Here is an 18,720-nt window from a genome sequence, read left to right as displayed (position 1 = left end):
GAGAGCTCTTCAGATGAATTACCATAGCTGGCTTGTCCCAGCAAGTTTTGACTTGCTGTATTGCTACTCTGGCCTGAGTTTAAGGCCGTGCCATACAGATGAGGCTGGCAGGCCTATGTACCTGGAATCCATGATACTCTTTTTCTGTTCCCCTGACCCTTATGTGTTTGTAACAGAATTGGCAAGCTATGTTGGATCTGTGTTGGGAGCAGCTTTCCCTAGTGTAGCAATAACTCAGCTATGTGGAGCGAACATCCCCGGGGAGCTCTGGGCTTGCTTAGCTGTTTCAGCTCTGGTGATTTAGTGCAGTCTTCTGACAGATACTGCAGCAGTCACTTTATTCCACTATTTTCTCTGACAAACTGAGCATTTTGCTGTACTGGACAGAGCCAAACCATTCTTAGCAGGCAGTTAAAACCATCTCAACGAGAGAGAGTGCTGAAATACTGGACATTAGCGCGTGGTCAGTTAGGATGCACATCAGGTCCTTTGAGCAGACTTTTCACATGTGGCCATCCCATGAGGTATGATAGTTTGGAGTCTTGATAATTGTACTCAGGGCACTGGTGGCATTCATTTTATTTAACCTGTAAAATAAAGAACCCTATATTGAAACTGAAGGCAGTACACCAAGGAGACTCTAGAATCTTACATATTGTGGCATTCTCTGCAGTGAATTTCTGCTAACAGAAACTGTTATGGTAACTGTGTTATCCCACCTAGTCAGCTGGGGGAGAAAAAGCACCAGCTGTCAGGAGTAGAACGGGGTGAAATATTCTGAAAATATATTGGAGAGGTTTGAAATTTTTGGATTTTTAATGAAAAACTGAAATTGTGTGTCAAAAAAAATTTTGTTCTTTTTTTAAGTTAAACTTTTTCATTTTTCAAAAAACAGAAAAATGATTTTACCAAAACCCAAATTGTTTTACCAAAAAAAAAATTGGTTTCCAGTTTTTCGTAGAAAAATAGGAAAATTTTAACCAAAATAAGAATTTTCTGAGAATGTTTATTTGGCTCAAAAAGGCATTTTTCATCCATGTCTCAATGATTTTTTGGACCAACTCTATTCAGGTGTGGTAGGGAAAGCAAGAGCTCTTGCACTAATAAGTGCTTTGATTTCTCTATGTCCTAGAGACGGCGACTAGGATGTGATTCCAAAATTGAAATGTTATAAGTCTCCCAGCAGAGACTACGGTCAGGATTACTGCTCATTTGGGGGTGGTACACCAGTGCTAGCTATGGATCATATGCTTTCTGCAGGCCTGGAGCCAGACCATCCCTGGCATCCATGCACAGTTGCCACTGATTTCAGTAGGAGCTGTGCCACTGTACAGGGCTGAAATTAGTTCCCTCGTCTCTCTGTGAAAATCACTTTAGGAGGCAGCTCACCATTTCTCAAGCTACCATTACTTAAATAAACTGTGTAGGGAAAGCTGCACAGAGGTACTGGGAAGCTACTCAAGTGCCAGGCTCTCCTGCGGGAGGCAGTGTAAGGGATGATGCAGAAGTACTGTTTGGGGGGGGAAGCTCACAGCTACGTTAGAAGGAGCGTCTTTGAGCTAGATTGGTGTAGGATCACTGGCTGTGGGGAAGTTCTCAGCTCCTCCGGTCCCAGTCTCTCAGCAGCAGTCACAGTAGGGAATACTGTCAGTGCTGGCAGTGGATGCACAGTAGTCATAGGGTAAGTGAAGGATTGAAAATGCTCTCCTTTTCCGTAGAGTCCTTCAGTGCTCCTTCTGTCGGTGTTTTCCTGATTGTATGCTGGGAAGCCCATTTGAACTGCCGAGGTGTTTATAGCACAGCTGCATGGGTCTGCAACACAAAGGTTACTTTAGAGTTCAGACATTCTTGGAATTTGTCCAGGGATTTCCCCGCCGGATCTTACGCTGTCTAGCATGAACATGACTGCTGTTTAGAAATCAGCAAACAGGATCAGCGCTAAGACCTAGTGATTAATAACGGCTCATTACAGGATCCAAGGCTTGCTGTATCTTTATCAGGGTCCACCACACATTCTGCTGTTGCAAAATCCTGCATTGCCGTCCAGGCCTTCCACCAGTAGTTCTGTACTGTGTGTATTGTATTCGACTCTTCAGAACTGCGGTCTTTAATGCTTCAACCATGTGGCTTTAGATGATATCTGCATATGTAGATCTTAGGTAACATCTGGGTTTGTTTTAACAGCTTCAGCAGATGCACAGAAGCAAACGAGTAGCTCATTGGGGTCACATTCGTGCTATAGGCCTGAATCACTCCTGTCTGATTCATATTTCATGGGAAACAGCCAACAGCTCCTGCAAAGTTTCATCCGTGAACTAAAATATTAATAGACGCTAATCTGGCAGTTTAGAAGGGAAGAACTTTGCAATGGTGGTAAAGATTTGTCATCCTCCCAGGCTAGCAAATTAACTTCTGCTGGTTAAAGGGAGCCACCACGCCAGGAGCACCTGTTCCAGTGGGGGAGAATCCACAGGAGGGAGGGGCACGTCCTGTTCAAAGCATCCTGAGTTTCTTTGGATTGGTGTAAATCAGCCTCTTCCCTGGTTATTCTGACTCCCACCAGCAGCTGTCCCAAGCCATCCCCCTCTCTGGTGTTTACTTTGTTTTGTTTTGATTCCTGCAGGCCAGCCAGCTGGGAGTGTACAGGGCCTTCGTGGATAACTATGAGGTTGCCATGGAGACGGCAGAGAAATGCTGCCAGGCCAATGCTCAGTTTGCTGAAATCTCCGAGGTAATGTCATGATGTTCAGACACACGCGCCGCCTGGAGCTGATTAATACGCTGCGATGTCACTCCTGTGCAGCCTCTGAGTGCCTTTGTAGCCATCGCTCCTCAGAGAGGCTGGGACTGGAGGAGCTGTCAGCTTCCCCACAGCCACTGCTCCAGCCCCAGCCCCTCCAGTGGCCTTCAGTTAAGGCTGGCCCGGGAGGAACTGTGAATTCTCTCCTAGGCAGTTTTTGCTCACTGTTCCCCACAGTGACTCTTATAATGACTGGCATGGCTTTGAACTTTCCAAGCCCTGCTCCAGCATCATGCAGTCCTAAAGAGGAGGGTTGTGTCTGAGCTCCTGATGTCTCTTTTTTGCTAATAATGACACTGACTGTGGTGTAAAAGACCGTTTCTAACAGCTTGCATGATGTCTGTCGGTAGAATCACAGGCTTAATTAGCCTCAAGTGCTGAAAGAGGTAGCGCTAGAATGCGCTGTTTAAAATGACAAGTGGAATCTTAGTATTATTTATTAGGCTGCTTTGATTTCCTGCCTTTGAGTGGGGTTCCATGTGTTGAAGTACTTTGCAGGCTTCTCATGCCATGGGCTCTGGGTGGAGCTCCTTGTGCAGCGGACAGTGTCACTGTGGTGATTACAGCCCCAAGAAACGCCACAGCTGGAAAAAAGCATCTGCCAAGAAAAACTGGATTTAAATGGAACCACCTTTTCAGTATCGGATATGCGCTGTGCCAGAGGCATTTCTTTCTTTTCAAAACACTAGTTTGCCCAGGAGCCCAAATCTTTTTTTTTTAATCTTTAAAATTAAAAAGTAAAAGGTTTCAAGACATTAAGATTGAGGGAACACACACTGGCAACGCCCTTTGAAAATGTGCTGTGGGTCTCATCACAGTGTGTGTGTGGGGCGGGGGTTCCCCACCTCCCATCTGCAGCCATGGCTCTTTGACCCTCAAACACAGCCTGTAGCATCAGCCGTGTCACCTCGCTATCGGGGCAGCTTCCCCCACGCTTAATTTTTTTTTAATAGACAAATACAATCTGTAAAGTCTCCTCTGACTAATAGTTAGATTTATTAGTTGTGTTGTGGAGGTGCCACCAAAGGGATCCAGGCCTCCTCATGCCGGGCACTGTACCAAATGCAGATTCTGGGCACCACATATTATGTCATTTCCTGGTGGGTAAGTGCTAAAGCCCTGGCGATGACCATCGTGTAATAAATAGTAACAGTGATGAATATGGGTGCACTTCTGTGCCCATGTCTTGCTGAGGATTTCACAGCACTTTACCCACATTAATACATTCAGGGCAGCAGCAGAATCAGGAATAGCCCCCCGGTCTGCTGACTGCCCACCCTGTGCTTTAGCTACCAGACTATATGTACACTGAGCCAATGGCACATGCATCCTTGTGGACATGCTCCCGTCTGACTGGTGATAACAACTCAGCTATCCCCAGGTTTTCTCCCATATTCTGTACGTGGCTCCCTGGTTTCTCAGGTCTCTATTAAGACTCACTCTTAGGAATTCTGCTTGGAGCTGGAGGCTCCTGGCAGACACTGACATGATGGTGCTAGAGGTACCATCAGGACAATGCATTTTCCTTCACTGACATGGAATATAGCAGGGTTTTTCTGGATGCTGCTTTAGGCTGACTGAATGAACACAGGCGCCTCTTCCTACCTTGGAGGTGTTGAGGAGGTTCTGGGTTCCAGGGTGGTGGTTCTGGGTGGTGATCGGTCTCCTGCATGGATTTTCTTTTTCTTTTAGAATCTCAAGGCCAGAAATACAAAGGACTCAAAAGATCAGACAACCAAAAACTCCTTGGAAAGTGAGTGTTCTGTATGGAAGAGACTCTGGTTTGTCAGTACATGGAGGGGTGGGAGTGGAGCTGTCTATTGTTGCCGGGGTGGAGGGTAGATATATTGTGGAATAACCATTCCCCAGTCTCACCTTCCATGGTCCTTTTGCTTTCTAAATGCTGGGGGGTGATGGTGACTCTGCTTGCCTCCCCTGGGAAGCAGCTCCCTTTTGCTCATTAGCTGAGCACTTGCCTAGAAAGCTGCATGTCTGCGCAAGAAGCCTCAATTAATATCACTGGCTAGTCGTTCCCTTGGGCAACAGTGGACCATTCACAGAATAGCCATGATCTTTGAAGAGCATCTATTGCCTAATAGCACAAACAACATCAGACAAGGAATTATTATTTGTACTATGGTGGTGCTACAGGTCCCAGCTGAGATCAGGGCCCGTTGTACTGGGCCCGTACATACACCTAGCAAGAGATCATCCCTGCTCCAAGGAGCTTCCAGACATGTGTAAGGCACAGCCTCATGGATGGCAGGGTTTGGGAGCACCCTAGAGATGCCAGGCTGAGCTTGGGAGGGGGAGGTGGTGCCTTGATCACCATTCAGAGACCTTCCTGGCAAGATTAGGAGAGGCGTTGAAGGGGAATGGCTCTAGAGAGTGCGGTGGGTACTCAGCTGCAGGGTTGGCCCTGAAGATCTAGAGCTGTAGGATGTAAGAGGTCAATCAGAAGAGTGCCCTGCTGGGGGTGTTCTGTGCCATTCAGCGAGCTCACCATTCACTCTCCCTCAGCTATGTGTGTTGCTTGGGGTGTGCAGTAGGTTGTGTTTGTGCAGTGTGTTTTGAATGTTTGAATTAGCAGTAATGAGCTGGGTGTGCGGAGGGGGGAATGTTTGTAGAGGGTGTGTGTGCACGGTGTGGCTGCTAACTGCTTCTCTCCACACACTTTTGTGTTTTATTGACTCTGTAGCTCATTAACTGTGGAGAAGAGAGTTGCAGGATGTTTCCTCTGTACTAATGTGTGCCTGTATGTTTGGTTGCATGGCTCAGTGTGCTCTGTAGGGCACTCTGTTTTTAGATGGCTGCCTTCCTTATGCCTCTGCTGCTTTCTGTCCACAGCTCTGCTGTACAAGCCAGTGGATCGAGTGACACGCAGCACACTTGTTCTTCATGTAAGTAGCTTGTGTGTTTAAATGGCAGTTATAAGAGCGCAGACGCTGTCCCCACTTTCTCTTTCCTCCAGCCTTTCCTGCACAGACAGGACTGGGGAAACTACGAGGCTGTTGCTCTGCATGGGTGTGTCTTGTCTTTTTATATGCGGAGGAGAAACTTGAAGTTTCTGGTGGAGAATAATTCCATGTACGGAACCAGTGACTTGTCCCCAGCGGGGTTAGCAGGCGAGGTTAGACTCCACAGCTGCAGTGGGACGGGACAGTCATCTGCCGCCTTGCCCTTAACTACAACAAGCGTCCAGAGCCACCTGTCCCAAGGGTTCCAATAACCGGGCTGCTCGCTGTTCTGGTGGGCGCCGTTCCTTATTCTTGTCCCTTCTTTGTGTTCTTGGTGGTAGGATTTACTGAAACACACTCCCGCAAGCCACCCCGACCACCCGCTCCTGCAGGATGCTCTGCGCATCTCTCAGAACTTCTTGTCCAGTATCAACGAGGAGATCACACCCCGCAGACAATCTATGACTGTCAAGAAGGGAGAGGTGAGTCCCCACCCTCTAGTGACCAGATCTATTTCCAAACACTAGTTCTGCCTTTCTCTGGGAGAGGCTGGAAATTAGGAGGGTACCCTAGTCTTCTGAAGGTTACAGTGTATGCAGGGATACCGGAGGACTGATGCCTCCTTTTGGTGTAGAACTCTAGCATGCTAGCTAAGCTTAATACTCTGTGGGGAGTCATGCTGGCACACAAAGATAAAGTTACATGCAGACCCAGGATTAGTACTCAAGAATTCCTGGCTCCCAGTCCAGTGTTCACTCCTCTAGGCTGTCGCTTCATTCCGTGAGAGGTTGATACCTGCTTGTAGATTTCTCTTAAAGCCCATGCTACTAGTTCCTGTGTTGCTGAGATACGGTTTATGCACAGTCCTTGTGTTCCCCAGGACGTGGTGTGGCTCGCTGCCCGTTCTGTTCAGAAGGCTGTCTGGAGCTACCACAGGGGAAGGGTGACTAGAATCCCCGCTCCTCTTTCTGTAACGTGCATAGCGTGCGCTATCCCGATTCAGGGAGCGTTCTTGCTAGTATTCTGGGTGCAAACTGAACAAGGGCCTATGGTTCAGAAGGAAGGAAAGCAGCTGCTGGAATAATGGAAGATTAGAAGGGCATTTTCCAGCACTTGTGACCCTTACATCCCCTCTCAGGCACACACTTGGCAAGATGTTCACCTAAATCTGCACGTTCAGAATGAAATGCATTTTCTGCATCTTCTAGACGCCTACAGTCTTGGGCAAGAGGGACATCTCCCCTGGAGGTGTGCTTTAGCTCTCTGCTGTGACGAGCGAGAGAGGGGCAGACTGGTCACTGAATGATGCCAGGAGTTGGCACTGTGATTTCTGTCTCTTAAAGTATCCCCAGAATGATGTCAGGACCCAAGGTACAGTGGAGAAATACAGGTTACAGCCCCTGTGTCCAATACAGAGACTCACCGTGTGAGGGCAAAGAGGCGGAAAATCAGAGCTATTTCTCAAATAGAATGTAAAGAGAAGTAGGAAGAAATCAAAATGGGATGAGAGAGACCCCTTGAGGTAGAAAGCTTAGGGTTATTCATCTGTCTAGGGGCCAATCCAGTGTCCATTAAAGTCAGTTAAAAGCCCCCCATTAACCTCTGTGGGAATTGGATTTGGGCCCAGAAGTGCTGGGCTCTGTCCCCTCCTCACCCACAGACTGGACTGTTTATAATGGAGACAGACTTCTGCAGTGGCATGGCTCTGAGTGGCTCCCTGAGTTCCTGGGGCAGATCCATCGCTAGGGTAACTCCAGCGTGGTTTTGGTAGGGATTAATTTGGTCCCTCCTGCTCAGTAACAGCCAGGACGATGATAAGTGTTGGAGGAGACAGTTGGGTTGCGGGGGAAGCTTGGATAAAATGGGGTGGGAGAGCTTGGATGAAAGAGCGGAATCAAGAGAAGCAGCAACAGGACCTTTATGGTAGAGGAATTGCAGCTGAAGTTGCTGTCATGTCAGAACTGTGCCCTGTAATCTGCAGAGCCCAAGATGACTACAACTGGATCCAGGGATCCCCTTGAAGACATTCCAGTGAGCAGTCCCCCAGCCCTATAAACATACACATTCCTGGGATTATTACTGTATGTTTCACTGACCCTTTCAGCTCAGAGGGTTCTCTGGCAGATGCAGAATGGAGATGGGATACTCAGACGGCCCCCGAGTGCATTGTTCCTCAGCCTTGAGCAGGAATTCCCCCATTTACCTCCTGCTTTTGGGCTTGTTTTGAGATGTGCAGAGACTAGAACTGTAGGGGCCAGGCAGTAGCAGGGTGGGATGAAAGTACACACATGAGAGTGGCCAGGGCCTTGGAGACAGAAGAAGGCCTCATTAAAGTGGATGCTGATTGAGTCATAGCAGGTATCGCAGGCTGGAATGCCCCTGTGGCAGGAGAGGGAGTGCTCTGTAGTCTCAGGTCAGCTGTTAGTATCTCGATGAGGGATGCAGGCTTTGCAGTGTCCCGTGGAATCCTAATGAAGTGACCGGAGCCAGGGCAGCGGGAATGAAGTTGTTGTGCTCTCTGGTGAGCTGTGGATTTGTCACCACTTACAAAGTGAGAATGGGGTGTGTAACGAGTGGGCTCAGCAGGGCTGCTCCTGTTCCCATTACGCTGTGGTGAACATACTGACTTCAGGTGGTTATTCCATGTTTACTCTTGTGGCAGGGACAGCAGAATCAGGGCTGAAAACAGGTTTTCCTGTGTGACGGAGGGAATCCATAACTCTCTCTCACTCATATGCACCTACTCTGCTCACAGTCTGTTCCAAGCCGAGGTGAAGAATGACGCTTATTCCAGATCTTTCTCGGTGTTGCCCTTTAACTTCCTTTCCCTCTGGGAGTCGAATGCTAGCTGCTTCCTTTGGCTTTTCTAAACCAAAGGCCCTACCTCTAAGGGGCAGGGCACCACCTTCTTCCCCAAAGCTCGTCCAGAATGGGGAGTGTTTACCATTTCCATGGTTAGAAATTGTGATCCAACAGGACTGGACTCCGAGCCATTCATGAATGAAGGATTTGTGCACGATCTTCCTCAAGAGTTAACAAGCCCCGCTCCCCACCACCACCAGCCCTTCCAGGTTGGGATCAGAGCTGGGTTTTGTCTGTGTGTGTAAATCTCTGGCTTAGCCTTTCCTTCTGCTCCACTTGTCTGTGCCCTCCCCGGGGTGATGGGATAGCAAGCAGTTTGCATGTCCTAATTGACGGCTCTCAATGCATAATGCATTTTTTATTTTAATGAATAGCCAGCTTGCTTTGATGGCTTTTATTCATTATTTACCTCCCTCCCATTAGAGATTCCTTTTGGGAGGGGGGAGCCGGCTAGTTGCTGTAGCTCCAGCCGCCTGCTCTCACACAGTGCTCAGGTGCCGACCTCAGTTGTTAGCGTGCATATAAAGGGGCTCTTTTTCTCTTCTTTTCTTTTTCCTGCCAGCAAAAGGCTCCCAATCCCCATCTTTAATGTGGAGTCGTTTTCCCCTTTGGCGAGCACAGCGCAGGGAGGATGTAAATCCCCTTTGCCTGCCTCTCGCTGCTGCTTTCTTTTGCTGGATTGCTTTGAATTGGTGGAAGCAGCCAGTGGTTAATCTCCCTAGTGACAGGCTGCTAGAAGCGTGTGTGTGTGTGTGTGTGTGTGTGCGTGTGTGCGCGCACAACCTTCTACACACACACCCTCCCCCAAGGTGTGACCCAAGGTTATTGATCCGCTGCTTTAGGTGCTTTCATTTGCTACAAGGCACTTGGCCGCATCCTGCACACAATGAGGAACGCAAAGGTTGCTCACTGTAGAGGAGCTTGTTCCCTCCTTTCCTAGCCACTGGACTATTCCATAAAGTAACTCCAGTATCTTGCCCCAGATCCTTCCCAGTCCATGCCTAAACCAGGATGTGCTGCGACCTTTATGGCATGGCAAGAACAGCCCAGCACTTTGCTCTCAAGGCCATCGATATTACCTGGCCCCCTTCTCTGCTGTGTCTCCGCTTACTGTGCGATACAGCAATGCTGACAGGGCAAGGGAGAGCTGCAGATTCAGCCCCGTTCCCTTTGTGATCTGTGCATTCGATCTTTCGATGGGAATTGAAGTGGGAGGCATGGTCCTGAGGCAGCCGGCGGCTCCTTGAGTGTGTGGGCCTGGCGGGTCCCAGACGTAAGGAGGGGGGCAGAGTTACACCACTTTCTGGATGCTTCAGGGACGTGGGCAGGATGCTACTTACAACAAAAGCCAGAAGAAATGGGGCTCCGTCAAGGCCAGTGTGTGGCTCTAGCCTGTGTGGGGAATTGGGTCGCTTGTCTCCCCAGCATACGACCCATGGACTTGTGGGGAAAGATGCAGTGTCTAGGATTTGGTCCGTAGGATGGCAGAAGGAGATAACCACTGCACCCCATCGTGGGGGGACATCCCCCTGCGAAGGAACAGTAACCTGGATGGACTGTTATGCTTCTGGGGACGGATCTTAGCCCCAGAATCTCCCCTGCCAAGGAGTGTGGAAATGCCTCCCTCCCTCTCATCCTCTTTTCTCCTTCCTGCTTGTTAGTGTTTCTGATTGATCCTTCCCTAAGTGCCCACTTCAGTAGCTTGCCAAGGAGTAGTAAAGAGCTTGCTGGGGTGTCCTGGAGTGACGTGAAGCCTCCTGATTTAGGGCATGTGAGAAGTTCAGATTCCTTCTTGTCTTGTGCACGTGGCCCCACTGCAGCTCCAAGCCAGGGCCTTGTTTGCTCACCGCCGACGCTTCACCCTCCACCATTCATTTTCTTGGTCTCAGTTATAGGGGGTCTTCTGAGGGGAAAAATCCCCAAGCGCTCCAGAAGGATCAGTCCCTACGGTTCTACCCAGCGATCCTGCACAGCCTCCAGTGGGGTGGCTGGTTTGGCACCCCTCTGGTGCAGAGGTTCCTAGCTGCCGCTGGTGTGTGAATGGCTGGCTGGAGGAATCCACGTTGCCTCTCTGAGCAAGAGCTTAACGCTGAAACTTCCCCCTCCACTGTTCCCTATCCAGTTCTGCCTTTGCTTGTAAAGCAGGAGTTAATGGAACTGCTAAAAGCACTGAGCCCCTTAGGGGGAGAGAGGCAGATTCCCACTGCGGCGGGGTCCCAGTCAGTCTGTATGAGCCTGTCTCATATTTTTTTCCATCATATCTGAGACGCTCAAGCCTGGCCGTGGACTGCAATCTCCATATTTCTGAAGTTAGCTGGTAAATGCATCTGACAGTGAATTGCCTCTGAGGGATCAGCCAGGTGACCTCTGAGTGGCACAGCATCATTGGGTTTAGGCTGCAGTCGCATGAGGGAGAGTTTGAGGTAGGGAAAGAGAGAACAATAGGGGACTGTTTACAAAAGGGAACGGGCAAGGGTGTGAACTGGAGCATCACCGGGTTTGTGGGCTGGTCTCGGACATCTTGGGGCCTGGGGCTTGCTGCTTCTAGTGGCCCTGGGCAGATGCTGTCTGCAGCAATGTGCCCAGAAATACAGCTTTGGATCTCATGCTCTCTGTCTCCTGGCTGAAGCCCTATAGCTCCCACTGTCAGTCACTTTGGAAAACAAAAGGCTGTTAGACTATTAAGAGAAGCCCATTAATTCCTCAGCAGATGATCCTGATGTCCTGTCATGCTGCTCTTGCATCACACACAGGAATCATTCTCCTCCTATGTTCTGCAGAAATCCAAACCACCTATTCCTCAATGACATGTGCCAGTAGCCATCCTTTTGTGCTTTACCATCCTCCTCCTCCTCCTGCATCACACATGTTCCAGTCTTTCCTGTAACTCTCACCCACACGCGCTGCAGTCTTCTGTCGTCACCACCCTGGATACACCTCCTCCTCAGCTCTGACCGCCCTTTTCAGATCTTAAATCCAGATGAACAGCTATTACAAGTTTTACTTTGCATCGTGCATCTCTGACAAACAGGTAACCTGCCTCGCTATCTGGAGTTAAATAATACACAACAGCAGACAGCACACGGCATTAGAGACAGCAACCAGTGAAAACATGATGCAATGAATAAATGAAGGTGCAGGCGATTGTGAGGCTGGTTGAGAAACTCAAAGGTGAAGGAGAGAAGAGATGAAGAGGCAGGAAACACAGGGAGGCTGTTCCAGGTGACAGGAGCTGCAGGGGGGAAGGCTCTTGCACCCAAAGCAGTGAGACACCGACAGAAAAGGGAGGAGGCAGGTGCTAGATATGCAAAGGGAAGAGAAGCCCAGTGAGGTAAGGCTGGAGCAGACACCGGGACCCAGCCCAGGCTCTTGCATGGCAGTACTGCACTGTCCTGGCAGGAGTGCTTCTCATCTTAAGGTGTTACTGATGGAAGTGTGTGTGCTGGATGCTCAGTCACCAGTCTGGCGTTAAGCCCACCTGAATGTGTCTGTAGCCCATACACTTCCCCAGGGTATTTGGATGGTGGGAGAGGCTCTTCTCTTATGTTTTCTATACACTGGTGGTTGTGTTGCCATTCCTCAGTCAGGCCAGGAGGAATAAGCTGGATAGGTGGGGTGGGTACAGACAGGGGAGCCGTGCAGCAAACAGCCCAAAACACCCTATGGCCCAGAAGTCTGTTATTAACATAGGACCCCCAAAAGGATGCCAGTGAGGAGAAAGCTAGACAGGGAGGTTGATGGGGAAAAGAGAGATGGGGAGGGAAAGGAATGGGGGACCCATGTTGCTGGGTTTGAGCTGCTGGGGTGAGTTGCCACGGTCTATGGGGTGCTGGTTCCGTGGCCAGATTGGTGAGGACTCTGAAGAGGAAGTGAACAGTCTCTGTGTACTAGGGGGCTGATGGGGTCACGTCTGCGAGGCGAGACTGTCTGACTGCAGGCCTGTGGGGCGTGCTTCCTGGGCCTCTCGCTCCCCTGCACTGAGGCAGCCTGTAGCCAATCACTGGTGCAGCAGATTCTGTCGAGCAGGCTCCTCGTTGGAATCTGTCTCCTCTGCCCGGGGAGCATGGCTGAGGCAGTGTGTGAACCCTGGGCGAGTGCAGACGGGTGCTGGGAACGTCCGAGGGGCATGCTGACTTCCCTTGGGGAGGGGCGGGGGATTGGGCACGTGCTGACCGACTCTTGGGGAGAGGTACCCTTTGCTCCCTCACAAAGGAGCCTGTAGTCAGCTGGTTGGGAAATCCTTTTATTGTTTCCCTCTGACCTGCTGAACCCTCCCAGCCAGATGAGTCATCGCAGCAAAGGATGTGACCCCCAGCAGCTCCCTACTGGAAACAATCCCTCCCCCCGCCCCCATCAGTGATCAGCAGCCCGATGTGCACCTATTGTACCAAGCCTGGTCAAGTTCCAGGAGAAGCGGGCAGATAAATCCATCCCCCAGCTCAGGCTCAGCAAGAACCCTGCTGTGGAGAGCGAGATCCCAGCCTGCTCTGCAAAGCCACTCTCCAGGCTTCCTTTCCCCCACCCCTCTGCCCCTCGCCCACAGGACCTGGAAGCTCCTTGGGTCATCTGCTATGGAGAGATCTCCCTGGGACCCCCTTGCAGGGACACGTCTCCGGTAGGCTCATGAGTCAGGACTGTTAATAGAACAGAAGAGGAAAGAAAATCCCCCCCTCTGTGAGGCTTGGTAAATTTTTCCCTCCTAGTCGCTGACTGGAATACATCCCCTCCGCCCCCTTCCCTGACTTCCTATGCCTGACTAGAATACATCCTCCGCCGGGCGCCCCAGCCGGCCTCCTTTCCTGAGAAATCCCACCTCTGTAGGAGTCATTCCGGTGCCTCAGGCTAGCGTCTTGTCTCGCGGATCGGGTTGACTTATCCCCCAAGTGCTGGATCAGATAAACTCGGCATAGATCAGCATTGCCTCAGGAACAGCATCACAGGCTGAACGGATGGTGGCTCTCGGCGTCACAGCAGGGCTCTGCCTGTGGCGGTGCTGAACTTCCTGTTTAGGCTGATGGGGAATTTTGGACATGGAACTTTTCTGAGCAAGTGGGAACCTGCTACTTGGAAGAGCCTGCCTGGATGTTTACAGGCAGGGGCTATGCAGGTGGCGCCTGTGGCTGAGGCTCTTGGTAACGGAAGGGAATGGATGCCCTGAGTGGGGTCGTGGGCAGTAGGTGGATCTGGAATCCCAATGCCATGTGAGAATATTCACACTGTTAGTTCCCTATGGTCACTGCCTTTGCCTGCACCTACCCCCTCCCTCACGCTCTTGTGATGTTATGGGGGGCAGGTGGGAACCTTCCGCACTCCATTGGCTGCAGTCCCTGGTTGTATTTGGAGCCATGGCCCAGGTAGTCCAGGCCTGTGGAGACTCTTCGGTTCTGATCCTCAGCCTAGGTATCAGAGCACTGACACATCCAGAGGGGCGATGAAACTGAGCCAGAGCCGAGCAGAACAGATTAATTCTCAAACAGCTCATGTGAGTCTGTGCCAGGACCAAGCGTTAGGCTGTTTGCTGGCTTCGCTGAATTTCTCAGAAGGGGGCGCACTGTCAGTGACCAGGCATTAGCTAGCAGGAATGGCCTCATCTGAGGCCCCTGTAAGAAGGAAACTTTCTCGCTGAGCCAGTAGCGTCTCAGTGGGATGGGAGTCTTGCCTTGAATGGGCAGCTCTTTGGGCAAGAGTCGCCTTTGCTCCAGAAGCCACTCTGGCCTGTCCCCTCTGTTTTCAGATTGGGATTTAGAGACATGGTTTCCTTCAGCGCGGGATAGAGGCTGCAGACAGTGGCCTTGCTCCAGCTCTCCATCGGCTTCAAAGAGTGTTATGAAAGGAACCTCCTGCCTGGCTACTGAGCAAATAGTCAGGACCTTGTTAACCACACCTGCCTAACCCGCTCATCCCCGGCCGGCCACAGGGGCCCAGCAGCAGTCTCCCCTAGGGCAGGATTGTGCCACGAGACCCTCGTGGGCTGGGGGGAGGAATGGAGGATCAGCATTGCACCCCAGGATTGCAGCTGGGTAACAAATGGGATTGACGTGTGAGAACATATTTACACCTAAGGATGGTGAGCAGAGATTTGGCTGGCAACAAGCAGCTGTTCACATGCCTCAGAGGAGCAGAGTTGATTTGCATCATAATAAATATTCATCAGCTCTAAAAACATTAAATTAGAGTTCTGGATTGCTGAAAAATACCATTTTTTCTGCCTCATTTCTCTCTCTCTCAAATTGAATCCTTCCCAGCTGTGGAAGGTGGGGGTTTGCTCTTGACAAGGCCGATCCTTTGTTTCTGCCCAGACGCTCCTGGTTCCATATCTGGGCTGCAGGTCGCTCTGTAGTCCTTGGGGGGGCGGGAAATGAGCACACACGAGTAGCAGAGACATTAATGCAGGCAGGCATGCTCTCCAAACCCAGGGAGGATTGAGGAGGTTCACGCCCTCCTAAAAATAAACATCGACACATCCGCGGGCCTTTCCGAGCCTGACTCCCCACTGGATTCCCCTGCTTCCCAGGATCTTGCCCAGAAATAGGTTTACACCACTGACAGGGTGGAACATTTGCTGCTAGTGATCACACAGTTGCAGTGACATTTGGGATTGGCAAGCATCCCTGGGACTGATTCCTGCTCTTCAGCACCCAGAAAAGGCATTAGTGCAGCTTTGTGCAATATGTTGGTTTATACTGGAAAATGTATGATGCTCTGTGAAGGTGGAAACAAGAATTGGTTCTTATGCTTCATCACTCTGCCTTGTATGCCCCACCATGTCGTCTGTTGGGACTCACATCACGGTATCAATAAAGGTAGTTTAGAGAGCAAAGCTCGGTGGGTGGGTGGGTTATGAACACGCCTATAGATGTGTCCTCTACATTGAGAGTGTTGTGGGGGTGTTGAGGAGAACAATGAGTTAATGCACAGGGCGTTACATTCGCAGACTTAGGTTTAAACTCTGATTTGGTTACAAGTAACTGTTTGGATGTTTCAATCTCATCCATTTCCCAGTCAAAACATAGCACAGCTTGGGAATTGGCAATTTTTGCATGCGAGAGCCTGGTACTGAAATAGTGGAGATCTGGTAGCTGAGGAGCAGGGTGCACTGACAAAGCTGTCTGTGTGGGGGATGATGGAGGGAGCAGGTAGTAAAACAGCCGGGGAGAGGGAGGACTTGATTAGGCTGGAATAACATTGGCAGAGCTATCACCAGAATACCTAGGCATAAAAGTTATTGCTGCAGCACCAATCACCATAGTATCTAGGTGTGTGGATCCAACACCAGAGTAACGGGTGATGTAGGTCAAGGTTAGGGTGCACTGGCAGAACTGGGCAGAGAAGCCTGCTTGGTACTTGGATCAAGGCAGTGCTAGAAGATTTCCACTTTTGTGAGGATCAGACTTGCCCCCAAATTGAGAACCCCCCAATTTGGAACCCTCTGCAAGATTTCACCTCCCCTAGCTCACGTTCAGGCTGCCACTGATTCTGGAGGGGGAGGTCTGAGTACAGAACCGGGCTTGAAGCTTGCTGATGACTATGTACTACTGCCTAGTTTTGCCTGAATAATGGATGGGCCTCTCCTTCGGTGTGAGGCTCTGGAGCAAGGGGAGGAAAAGGGGGACAGTCGTCATGTCTGAAACAAACCACTTGGCCCAAGGAACTCGTTCAGACCCTTGAAACTAGGAGCCTGTCTTCTGAGGGGGATGAAGGCAGCAGAGCTATGCTCCAGGCTAAGTCTGAGGTCTGATCAGTGTCTCGTGTTTTGGGGGAATTGTATCGGGAATAGAAAAAGGCTTTAAATAAATGCATAGGAAAAACACATCCAGATGGGACTGTTCGACTACTGGCTGATTAGGGACTGTTGGTGGATTTGCTAGCTTCTCTAAGCAAATATAGGTCCCTTAGCAGCACTTGTTGGAACAGGGAAGCAGCAGGAATATTTAGCAGCTGCTGTGTACAGACAGGTACAGCGTGGCAAGGAGGGTGTTTCATGGTTTGGATGTGGTAGTTCTGCAGAGTGGCTGCAGCTAGATGCGAAAGCTTACCTGGTGAAGTGGTGTATGCTGCCCTCTGCTAGCGAACGGTGGAATGCCTTGCTGTTGAAGGCGGCTGGCAAGCCCTGTGTGTGTGGTAATGGTCTGTCAATGACTTGCCATAAATTAAAGCAGCTGAAAGGATTTTGCTTGATGTTTCCAGCGAGGTTCCTTTGAGTGAGAGCTGGCAGGTGAAGTTTCAGCCCCCAAAGGAAATGCTTGGAAACTCAAGAGTGACTGGAAAGAGAGGCTGAGCCTGGAGAGTCTGGGTGACCCGTCCAGCATTTGCACCAGGCAGTGGGTAACCGTGTTCTGTGCAGCTCTCAGAAGTATTTGCCCCAAGCCAGCTGGCAGTTCACCAGCTGGAGGTGGAGATTTGACTCCAGTTAAAAACTAAAACCCAACATTCAGCTGCTTTCTCTGATTATGCACGTCCTGCAAGTGATGGAGAGAGCAGCAGGAAGGGACCAGACCGCAAAGAGTTAACTCAGTGGCCAGGATTAGCAGGAGAGGGGATGGCCCTAGCCAAGTCACTGGGATGGCCCTCTGCAAAGTATGCATCCTTAGTGGGTCTGAGAAAGCCGGATGATAAAGTCTCAAGGAAGGGCATGAACAAGGAGAGCGTACAAGTGGGGAAAGAAGTAAACAGGCAGGCCAATTAATGAGACTCCTCAACTGATCATCCATTTCTCAGGCCCTGCTTCGGACAGGCACACAGAGAGGGTCTCCCTTGGAACAGAAAGTCCTGGAGAGAGCGGTGGGTGGGGCAGGTTTGCCATGTTCCACCAGCGATGGGTCACATGGGGATCATGCTTTGGGCTGGTGCTGGGGAGGTTTATCTTACCGGAGGTACTGATGAGGCACTGTAGTGCCTTCGCTCAGAGACCGACCCCTCCTGTCCTAACTAGAACTGTGTCTCCTCTTTCTGACAGCACCGGCAGCTCTTGAAGGACAGTTTCATGGTGGAGCTGGTAGAGGGGGCTCGGAAACTGCGCCACGTCTTTCTTTTCACTGACCTGTTCCTGTGCGCCAAGCTCAAGAAGCAGCTTGGAGGGTGAGGATTTTCCCGCTTGACACCCCATTTTCCAGTGCTTCACACCCTATATTCAGAGCAGTGGACGTGGCAGAATGTTAGTTCAGTGCATGCAGCTGCACCTAACTCAGCAAAGCTGCGGCCCATACAGCGAACATCGTACAGTAGCATTGTCCTTCAGATGAGACAGAGCCAAAATCCTGATCACTTCGGGGAGTTAACTACTGCCTGGCTACCTTCCTAAAAGCAGGAGTGCTAACTGTGGCATCCTGGACAAATTCCAGCTGGGGTCATTTAACTCTGCCTCCCTTCATTCCCCCTGCAGTTTCAGGTGTTGTTCTTCACTTCCTGCTACAGCCTGCGCTTAAGGTTACTCGCTATCTCCCTCTAGTGGCTGGATCTCACAAGGGTTTATGAGGCAGCTACAGCTTGTGAAAAACTTCTGCAGCAGGCAGCAGAGGCTCCTGCTTTTAGATCCAGAGGTCCCAGGTTCAGTCCTCTCTGCCAAAGACCCACCCAGAGGCATCGCATTATATGATCGTAAGCTCTTGTGCAGCTTGCTGCGTTCTGCCCCAGAGATGGCTGTATTTAAAGATACAGTCAAACCTCGCAATAACGCGCCCCGCCATAACGCGAAATCGCATATAACGCAATCACAGGTTGGCTCTCCTTTAAGGTATAATACAGTATGGTACTGTACCAATGGTCCCCAACACCATGGCAGGGGAGAGAAGCTGCAGCCCCGCACCTGCTGGGGACAGAGAATTCCGAGGCTGCTGGCACCGGTGCTTTCTGTCCCGCTTCAAGAGGAGCCACGGTTCCCCGCCTTCCAGGGACAGAGAGCACTGGTGCCCACAGCTGGAGTTCTCCGTTCCCGGCAGGCGGGGAGCCGCGGCTCCTTTTGAAGCGGGAGAGAAGCCGCGGCCCTGCGCCTGCCGGGGACGGAGAGCAGCGGCGCCCGCAGCCCCGGAGTTCTCTTGTCTCCGGCAGGCGGGGGGCCGCAGCTCCTCTCCCCTGCTGGGCACTAGGCACCAGGGGCACTAG

At 50.8% G+C, this 18,720-nt stretch overlaps 1 protein-coding gene across 3 annotated transcripts in view; it reads left to right on the top strand.

The window, feature by feature from the left end:
- BCR (BCR activator of RhoGEF and GTPase) overlaps positions 1-18,720 on the top strand; it is a 128,934-nt gene that overhangs the window by 72,526 nt on the left and 37,688 nt on the right. For all 3 annotated transcript variants that reach the window (XM_039505838.1, XM_039505841.1, XM_039505839.1), the window contains exons 5-9: positions 2,624-2,731; positions 4,493-4,553; positions 5,648-5,700; positions 6,099-6,239; positions 17,576-17,697. In XM_039505838.1, the coding sequence (XP_039361772.1) occupies positions 2,624-2,731; positions 4,493-4,553; positions 5,648-5,700; positions 6,099-6,239; positions 17,576-17,697 (485 nt within the window). The remainder of the gene's footprint in view (positions 1-2,623; positions 2,732-4,492; positions 4,554-5,647; positions 5,701-6,098; positions 6,240-17,575; positions 17,698-18,720) is intronic.

This window comes from Mauremys reevesii, linkage group 18 (assembly GCF_016161935.1).
Source record: "Mauremys reevesii isolate NIE-2019 linkage group 18, ASM1616193v1, whole genome shotgun sequence".
Classification (NCBI taxonomy): domain Eukaryota; kingdom Metazoa; phylum Chordata; order Testudines; family Geoemydidae; genus Mauremys; species Mauremys reevesii.
The sequence above is the reverse complement of the archived record's forward strand: the minus strand, read 5'-3'. Positions and strand labels throughout refer to the sequence as shown.